Raw genomic sequence first — 9,617 nt, 5'->3', positions numbered from 1 at the left:
ACTAATTACGTCGCCGTCTTATTTTGAAAGGCCTGCTTTTGTCGAGTGCAACTTCCTACTAATTACGTTGGCGTCTTATTTTGAAAGGCCTGCTTTTGTCGGGTACAACTTCCTACTAATTACATCGCCGTCTTATTTTGAAAGGCCTGCTGTTGTTGAATGCAACTTCCTACTAATTACGTCGCCGTCTTATTTTGAAAGGCCTGCTTTTGTTGAGTGCAACTTCCTACTAATTACGTGGCCGTCTTATTTTGAAAGGCCTGCTTTTGTCGGGTACAACTTCCTACTAATTACATCGCCGTCTTATTTTGAAAGGCCTGCTGTTGTTGAATGCAACTTCCTACTAATTACGTCGCCGTCTTATTTTGAAAGGCCTGCTTTTGTTGAGTGCAACTTCCTACTAATTACGTGGCCGTCTTATTTTGAAAGGCCTGCTTTTGTTGGGTGCAACTTCCTACTAATTACGTCGCCGTCTTATTTTGAAAGGCCTGCTTTTGTCGAGTGCAACTTCCTACTAATTACGTTGGCGTCTTATTTTGAAAGGCCTGCTTTTGTCGGGTACAACTTCCTACTAATTACATCGCCGTCTTATTTTGAAAGGCCTGCTGTTGTTGAATGCAACTTCCTACTAATTACGTCGCCGTCTTATTTTGAAAGGCCTGCTTTTGTTGAGTGCAACTTCCTACTAATTACGTGGCCGTCTTATTTTGAAAGGCCTGCTTTTGTCGGGTACAACTTCCTACTAATTACATCGCCGTCTTATTTTGAAAGGCCTGCTTTTGTCGGGTACAACTTCCTACTAATTACATCGCCGTCTTATTTTGAAAGGCCTGCTTTTGTCGGGTACAACTTCCTACTAATTACGTCGCCGTCTTTTTTTGAAAGGCCTGCTTTTGTCGGGTACAACTTCCTACTAATTACGTCGCCGTCTTATTTTGAAAGGCCTGATTTTGTTGAGTGCAACTTCCTACTAATTACGTCGCCATCTTATTTTGAAAGGCCTGTTTTTTGTTGGCTGCAACTTCCTGTCTAGATGTTTTCTAAGAGTGTGATGTGGTGTCAACATTTGAGTGAATGACTCGTCATTGTGACGGGAACAAATGAACAAGATTCGAGTTTTGAGCGAATGAACCTTTCCTGTTTTCTGGTAAATGACATCATCAAGCCCCGCCCCCATCTAATGGCGTGGGAAAGATGTATCATACGTGTCGTGTCTCATCTGGACCAAGTCCCTCTAATATTTCCTGACACGCCCCCTAGGAAGATGACATCATTTCACGCACACTCTGTGACTAGAAATAGCATCATTTGTCTATAAAGTTGTTATAAGTACACCTCTGCATACGTTTATTCACATTCAAGGAAACAACACATGGTCCGTCACCATGGTTACATCATCGTATTCTGCTACAGACGATAAAAAAGCCTGTTCTCTGAAGTCCCGCCCACTATTTGAGAAGGACTGCCTTAGAAGGAGTTAGTTGAAGGATTGCCTTAGAAGGAGTTAGTTGAAAGACTGCTTTAGAAGGAGTTACTTGAAAGACTGCCTTAGAAGGAGTTAGTTGAAAGATTGCTTTAGAAGGAATTAGTAGAAGGATTTTCTTAGGAGTTAGTTGAAAGACTGCCCTAGAAGGAGTTAGTTGAAAGTCTGCCTTAGCAGGAGTTAGTTGAAAGACTGCCTTAGAAGGAGTTAGTTGAAAGATTGCTTTAGAAGGAGTTAGTAGAAGGATTTTCTTAGGAGTTAGTTGAAAGACTGCCCTAGAAGGAGTTAGTTGAAGGATTGCCTGAGAAGGACTTAGTTGAAAGACTGCTTTAGAAGGAGTTAGTTGAAAGTCTGCCCTAGAAGGAGTTAGTTGAAAGACTGCCCTAGAAGGAGTTAGTTGAAAGACTGCCTTAGAATGAGTTAGTTGAAAGACTGCTTTAGAAGGAGTGAGTTGAAAGACTGCCCTAGAAGGAGTTAGTTGAAAGACTGCCTTAGAATGAGTTAGTTGAAAGACTGCTTTAGAAGGAGTGAGTTGAAAGTCTGCCCTAGGAGGAGTTAGTTGAAAGGCTGCCTTAGAAGGAGTTGGTTGAAAGACTGCCCTAGAAGGAGTTAGTTGAAAGACTGCCTTAGAATGAGTTAGTTGAAAGACTACCCTAGAAGGAGTAAGTTGAAAGTTTGCCTTAGAAAGAGTTAGTTGAAAGACTGCCTTAGAAGGAGTTAGTTGAAAGACTGCCCTAGAAGGAGTTAGTTGAAAGACTGCCTTAGAAGGAGTTAGTTGAAAGACTGCCCTAGAAGGAGTTAGTTGAAAGACTGCCTTAGAAGGAGTTAGTTGAAAGACTGCCCTAGAAGGAGTTAGTTGAAAGACTGCCTTAGAAGAAGTTGGTTGAAAGGCTGCCCTAGAAGGAGTTAGTTGAAAGGCTGCCCTAGAAGGAGTTAGTTGAAAGTTTTCCTTAGAAGGAGTTAGTTGAAAGACTGCCCTAGAATGAATTAGTTGAAAGACTGCCCTAGAAGGAGTTAGTTGAAAGACTGCCCTAGAATGAGTTAGTTGAAAGACTGCCCTAGAAGGAGTTAGTTGAAAGTTTGCCTTAGAAGGAGTTAGTTGAAAGACTGCCCTAGAATGACTTAGTTGAAAGACTGCCCTAGAAGGAGTTAGTTGAAAGACTGCCTTAGAAGGAGTTAGTTGAAAGACTGCTCTAGAAGGAGTTAGTTGAAAGTTTGCCTTAGAAGGAGTTAGTTGAAAGACTGCCCTAGAATGAATTAGTTGAAAGACTGCCCTAGAAGGAGTTAGTTGAAAGTTTGCCTTAGAAGGAGTTAGTTGAAAGACTGCCCTAGAAGGAGTTAGTTGAAAGACTGTCTTAGAAGGAGTTAATTGAAAGACTGCCCTAGAAGGAGTTAGTTGAAAGACTGCTTTAGAAGGAGTTACTTGAAAGACTGCCTTAGAAGGAGTTAGTTGAAAGATTGCTTTAGAAGGAATTAGTAGAAGGATTTTCTTAGGAGTTAGTTGAAAGACTGCCCTAGAAGGAGTTAGTTGAAAGTCTGCCTTAGCAGGAGTTAGTTGAAAGACTGCCTTAGAAGGAGTTAGTTGAAAGATTGCTTTAGAAGGAGTTAGTAGAAGGATTTTCTTAGGAGTTAGTTGAAAGACTGCCCTAGAAGGAGTTAGTTGAAGGATTGCCTGAGAAGGAGTTAGTTGAAAGACTGCTTTAGAAGGAGTTAGTTGAAAGTCTGCCCTAGAAGGAGTTAGTTGAAAGACTGCCCTAGAAGGAGTTAGTTGAAAGACTGCCTTAGAATGAGTTAGTTGAAAGACTGCTTTAGAAGGAGTGAGTTGAAAGACTGCCCTAGAAGGAGTTAGTTGAAAGACTGCCTTAGAATGAGTTAGTTGAAAGACTGCTTTAGAAGGAGTGAGTTGAAAGTCTGCCCTAGGAGGAGTTAGTTGAAAGGCTGCCTTAGAAGGAGTTGGTTGAAAGACTGCCCTAGAAGGAGTTAGTTGAAAGACTGCCTTAGAATGAGTTAGTTGAAAGACTACCCTAGAAGGAGTAAGTTGAAAGTTTGCCTTAGAAAGAGTTAGTTGAAAGACTGCCTTAGAAGGAGTTAGTTGAAAGACTGCCCTAGAAGGAGTTAGTTGAAAGACTGCCTTAGAAGGAGTTAGTTGAAAGACTGCCCTAGAAGGAGTTAGTTGAAAGACTGCCTTAGAAGGAGTTAGTTGAAAGACTGCCCTAGAAGGAGTTAGTTGAAAGACTGCCTTAGAAGAAGTTGGTTGAAAGGCTGCCCTAGAAGGAGTTAGTTGAAAGGCTGCCCTAGAAGGAGTTAGTTGAAAGTTTTCCTTAGAAGGAGTTAGTTGAAAGACTGCCCTAGAATGAATTAGTTGAAAGACTGCCCTAGAAGGAGTTAGTTGAAAGACTGCCCTAGAATGAGTTAGTTGAAAGACTGCCCTAGAAGGAGTTAGTTGAAAGTTTGCCTTAGAAGGAGTTAGTTGAAAGACTGCCCTAGAATGACTTAGTTGAAAGACTGCCCTAGAAGGAGTTAGTTGAAAGACTGCCTTAGAAGGAGTTAGTTGAAAGACTGCTCTAGAAGGAGTTAGTTGAAAGTTTGCCTTAGAAGGAGTTAGTTGAAAGACTGCCCTAGAATGAATTAGTTGAAAGACTGCCCTAGAAGGAGTTAGTTGAAAGTTTGCCTTAGAAGGAGTTAGTTGAAAGACTGCCCTAGAAAGAGTTAGTTGAAAGACTGTCTTAGAAGGAGTTAATTGAAAGACTGCCCTAGAAGGAGTTAGTTGAAAGACCGCCCTAGAAGGAGTTAGTTGAAAGACTGCCCTAGAAGGAGTTAGTTGAAGGTTTGCCTTAGAAGTAGTTAGTTGAAAGACTGCCTTAGAAGGAGCTAGTTGAAAGACTGCCTTAGAATGAGTTAGTTGAAAGACTGCTTTAGAAGGAGTGAGTTGAAAGTCTGCCCTAGAAGGAGTTAGTTGAAAGACTGCCTTAGAAGGAGTTGGTTGAAAGGCTGCCCTAGAATGAATTAGTTGAAAGACTGCCCTAGAAGGAGTTAGTTGAAGGATTTCCTTAGAAGGAGTTAGTTGAAAGACTGCTTTAGAAGGAGTGAGTTGAAAGTCTGCCCTAGAAGGAGTTAGTTGAAAGACTGCCTTAGAAGGAGTTGGTTGAAAGGCTGCCCTAGAAGGAGTTAGTTGAAAGACTGCCCTAGAAAGAGTTAGTTGAAAGACTACCTTAGAAGGAGTTGGTTGAAAGACTGCCTTAGAAGGAGTTAGTTGAAAGACTGCCCTAGTAGGAGTTAGTTGAAAGTTTGCCTTAGAAGGAGTTAGTTGAAAGACTGCCCTAGAATGAATTAGTTGAAAGACTGCCCTAGAAGGAGTTAGTTGAAAGTTTGCCTTAGAAGGAGTTAGTTGAAAGACTGCCCTAGAAGGAGTTAGTTGAAAGACTGCCCTAGAATGAATTAGTTGAAAGACTGCCCTAGAAGGAGTTAGTTGAAAGTTTGCCTTAGAAGGAGTTAGTTGAAAGACTGCCCTAGAAGGAGTTAGTTGAAAGACTGTCTTGGAGGGAGTTAGTTGAAAGACTGCCCTAGAAGGAGTTAGTTGAAAGACCGCCCTAGAAAGAGTTAGTTGAAAGACCGCCCTAGAAAGAGTTAGTTGAAATACCGCCCTAGAAAGAGTTAGTAGATGGACTGCCCTAGAAGGAGTTAGTTGAAGTATGACCCTTTTTTTTTAGCTGAAAAATGAGCAAAAACCATGGGAGCAAAGTTTGTCGCCACACCACGCCCACATCTGTCACACCACGCCCACATCTGCCACACCACGCCCACATCTGCCACACCACGCCCACATTTATGGCGTGTTACTGTCGTCCTTTTGACTTCTTTTTTTTCCGTTTAAACTAAATTGATCATCTGTCACACAAAAGCAGATCTAACATGCACACTTGCTGTTGATGCCTAAATATTTGTCCTATAAGCGCTCTTATTCTGAAATCAAGTTTTTGATCACATGTTTGCTATTTGCCGATAAAGAGAGAGAGAGAGAGAGAGAGAGAGAGAGAGAGAGAGAGAGAGAGAGAGAGAGAGAGAGAGAGAGAGAGAGAGCATCAAGCAGTCTTTGTTTGCCTCCAGTGGACGTCAGCCAAGCCTCAACAGAAGGATGGAAGTTTAAGTATGAAAAAAGAAGAAGAAGAAAAAGGACATGTTTCCTTCCAGAAAGGGAAAAAAAGCGAACTAAATAATAACGAGTCCAAAAAGCAAGGGAGGACAATTAGGCAGAGATTTGCATAAACAGAGTGGATAATAAACTTTCTTCAATCTCTTCTTCCCTCATAACAACTTTACTCAAAGTACAAAATGACTCTCAAAAACCTTCTCCCACAATGCACCAGGAGGGACAGAGTGGCGGTCCCGAGGGGGGGGGGGGGGTACTGTCGCCTGGGCCACTAATGGCCTCTTCTTCTTCTTCTTCTTCTGCAGCGTTTGACTTTGTGGAGGTTTGACTTATTCATGTGTCTTCTTCTCCTTCTTCTCTGACCCACCCACCGAGCAGCAGTTTTACGCCGCTCAGCTGGCCGCCATGCAGGTGTCCCCCGGGGCCAAGCAGCATGTGGCGTCCCCGCCCAGCAACACCCACTCTCAGGGCGACAAGGGGCGGAGCTCCCCTCTGCCCAACAAGACCAAGGTAAACACCGACACGTCTGTTTGCCACAAAAGCCAATAGATGTTCAATAGAAACCATCAGCGTGTGTTTTTACACTGGCCTGCAGGGGTGCTAACTTATTACCTTCAAATATCATTTACATCCATAATCAGCTATATGTGATATATTATTATATATATATATTATCATATGAAATTTTTTTTACAATATAATCAAATAATATATATTTAACCAAATACATATTTTTGTTTTGTATATAAATAGAGGGAATACATGAGTTATTACAAAGATAAAATGTACATGTTTGGATTAGCTAGTTCATATTTTATAATTGAAAATGAATAAATAGGCCTGCTACATTTTTCAACATTGATTTTTGTACCTTTTAAAAAATAAAGTGTATTTTTAAAAAAAGACATGTTTTTCTTTGTGTATTAAAATTGAGAGGAGATAGAATTGTATTTATCAAAAAGTATTAAAAAACCTGGGTGAACTATTTAAAATTATATTTTTAATATTTGTAAATAATTTTGGGGATTTTTGCATTTTTTTGTTCAAGTTTCAAGTTTTGTTTTAGTTCAAAGTTAGTGTGTAATCAATATTTTTGTTTCAATATGAAACATGATGCAAGTCGCTAGGACATCATGATACATACATATGATATTACTTTCAAATTTAAATCTTTCATCAGCTATCTAAGATGATATGTGTTTTATATTTATATAATTTTAATAATATAAAAAAATAACTTTTCATAATATAATTAAATCATATCTATTTTTACCAAATAAACATAGAATAAAAAATAGGGTAGGATATTAGTTATTACAAAAATAAAATGAACATATTTGGATTAGCTAGTTCATATTCTTTTTTTTAATAATTGTATGTCATTTTTACTAATACATTAATAGGCTTGTTTAATGTTTAACACATTGATTTTATTGTAATTACATTTTTTTAAGTATAATTAAACAAAAAAATTACAAAAAAAATAGAAAGTAAGTAGGGTATTTATAATTAAAAACATAAAATGTATGTTTTTTTGACAAATCCTGAAACATCTATTTAACATTTTTATTTTCAATAATTGTTCATAGTTTTTGATAATAAAATATAATTCATTTAAATAAATATTTTTGGTTTCATATGTACAAGTAAATATATATATATATATATATATATATATATATATATATATATATATATATATATATATATATATATATATATATATATATATATATATGTCTTAATAAGGTTATCCAAAAAATAGTGCTTGATACCGTAGTAGAGCGCAATATATGTATGTGTGGGAAAAAATCACAAGACTACTTCATTTCTACAGGCCTGTTTCATGAGGGGTTCCCTCAAATCTCCTGATGATTGAGGGAACCCCTCATGAAACAGGCCTGTAGAGATGAAGTAGTCTTGTGATTTTTTTCCCACACATACATATATATATATATATATATATATATATATATATATATATATATATGAATCCAACAAGGAGATGATATATAGGACTATGGATTAAACTCTAAAGAACTGTCATTAAAAACAAAATAAAATAAAAACATTCACAAATGTTCCTAGGATATTAGGATAAGTAAGGAAAATTAACACATTAGTCATTAAAAATCCTTATCGTTTTAATATTTCATTGTTGATAATCATACATACATTTTGATAGTAAAAAAAAAGTTTTGTTTTTTTTCAACACATTGATTTTATTGTAATTACATTTTTTTAAGTATAATTAAACAAAATAATTACAAAAAAATAGAAAGTAAGTAGGGCATTTATAATTAAAAACATAAAATGTATGTTTTTTGACAAATCCTGAAACATCTATTTAATATTTTTATTTTCAATAATTGTTCATAGTTTTTGATAATAAAATATAATTAATTTAAATAAATATTTTTGGTTTCATGTGTACAAGTCTCTGAGTCGCAAGGACATCCTGAATCCAGCGAGGAGTTGTTAAATATATATATGTATATATATATATATATATATATATATATATATATATATATATATATATATATATATATATATGTCTTAATAAGGTTATCCAAAAAATAGTGCTCGATACCGTAGTAGAGCGCAATATATGTATGTGTGGGAAAAAAATCACAAGACTACTTCATCTCTACAGGCCTGTTTCATGAGGGGTTCCCTCAAATCTCCTGATGATTGAGGGAACCCCTCATGAAACAGGCCTGTAGAGATGAAGTAGTCTTGTGATTTTTTTTCCCACACATACATATATATATATATATATATATATATATATATATATATGAATCCAACAAGGAGATGATATATAGGACTATGGATTAAACTCTAAAGAACTGTCATTAAAAACAAAATAAAATAAAAACATTCACAAATGTTCCTAGGATATTAGGATAAGTAAGGAAAATTAACACATTAGTCATTAAAAATCCTTATCGTTTTAATATTTCATTGTTGATAATCATACATACTTTTTGATAGTAAAAAAAAAATGTTGTTTTTTTTTCAACATATTGATTTTATTCTAACAAAAACAATATAGTATACACATGTTCTTTTAGTGGTGAATATGAGAAATTGTGCGAGTGGCAAGGACATCATGAAGGAGGTGTTATACGACCTCACAGATATACTGTAAGATTCCACGAGTGAGAAATGTTCTACAGAACTTTTGAAGGTACTTCCAAAAAACCCCATAAGTGAGGCCAACAATTAGGCAAACGTAAAAATGATATCAGCGGCAAACAGGAGCTTTGTGTAGTTGTCATAAAAACAGGCTGTGTGGAAATAAATGAACAAGAAGGGCACTTTGTCGAGCACATTCCTCCTCCAAATGTAATTTATTAAAAAAAAAAAAAAAAAACCCACTGGGATTTTTGTGTGTGTTGATTTTGGTGAATGGAACAGCCCCAACATTCAATTAGTTCTTTTTTTGGCGCACCCCCGCAGTTCAGTGAAAATTGGCTGATTGTGATTGGATTACAGCCACTTGCTGTAAATCATATCAAGAATTACAGACTCAATTATAAGCAGACTTTTTGCAATCATTGGAGGAAAATCTGTTGGCTTTCCTTTTTTTTTTCCCCAGTCGTACGACACACACTAAATGTTGTGTAAAATGCGCATGGATGTGCTCCCCATCTTTGTTTGGAGTTTGCCTCTTTTCTTTTCTTCTGTTGACCCTCCTCATCCTTATCAAACAATCCTCTTTCTGGTCAAACAATCCTCTTCCTGATCAAACAATCCTCTTCCCTCTGCAAAGCAAACAAGCGCAGCAGCATTATTGCTATTTGGGCCATTTTCTGGGCTGGCTGGCCAATGGTGGCGCAGGAAATCTCGGTGGAACTCAATGAATATGTGGTCACCATCCATCCACACACACACACACACACAAACACACACACACACATGCACGCACACACGCACGCACGCACACACACACACACACACACACTTTTTTACATTTTA

General features: G+C 37.1%; 1 protein-coding gene across 4 annotated transcripts in view; it reads left to right on the top strand.

Moving 5' to 3' along the window:
- sox5 (SRY-box transcription factor 5) overlaps positions 1–9,617 on the top strand; it is a 287,530-nt gene that overhangs the window by 209,597 nt on the left and 68,316 nt on the right. For all 4 annotated transcript variants that reach the window (XM_061983606.2, XM_061983605.2, XM_061983604.2 and 1 more), the window contains one exon: positions 6,012–6,143. In XM_061983606.2, coding sequence (XP_061839590.1) covers positions 6,012–6,143 — 132 coding nt within the window. The remainder of the gene's footprint in view (positions 1–6,011; positions 6,144–9,617) is intronic.

The sequence above is a fragment of the Nerophis lumbriciformis genome, linkage group LG25 (genome assembly GCF_033978685.3).
Source record: "Nerophis lumbriciformis linkage group LG25, RoL_Nlum_v2.1, whole genome shotgun sequence".
Classification (NCBI taxonomy): Eukaryota; Metazoa; Chordata; class Actinopteri; order Syngnathiformes; family Syngnathidae; genus Nerophis; species Nerophis lumbriciformis.
Note: the sequence above shows the minus strand (reverse complement) of the source record. Positions and strands in the feature narration are given on the sequence as shown.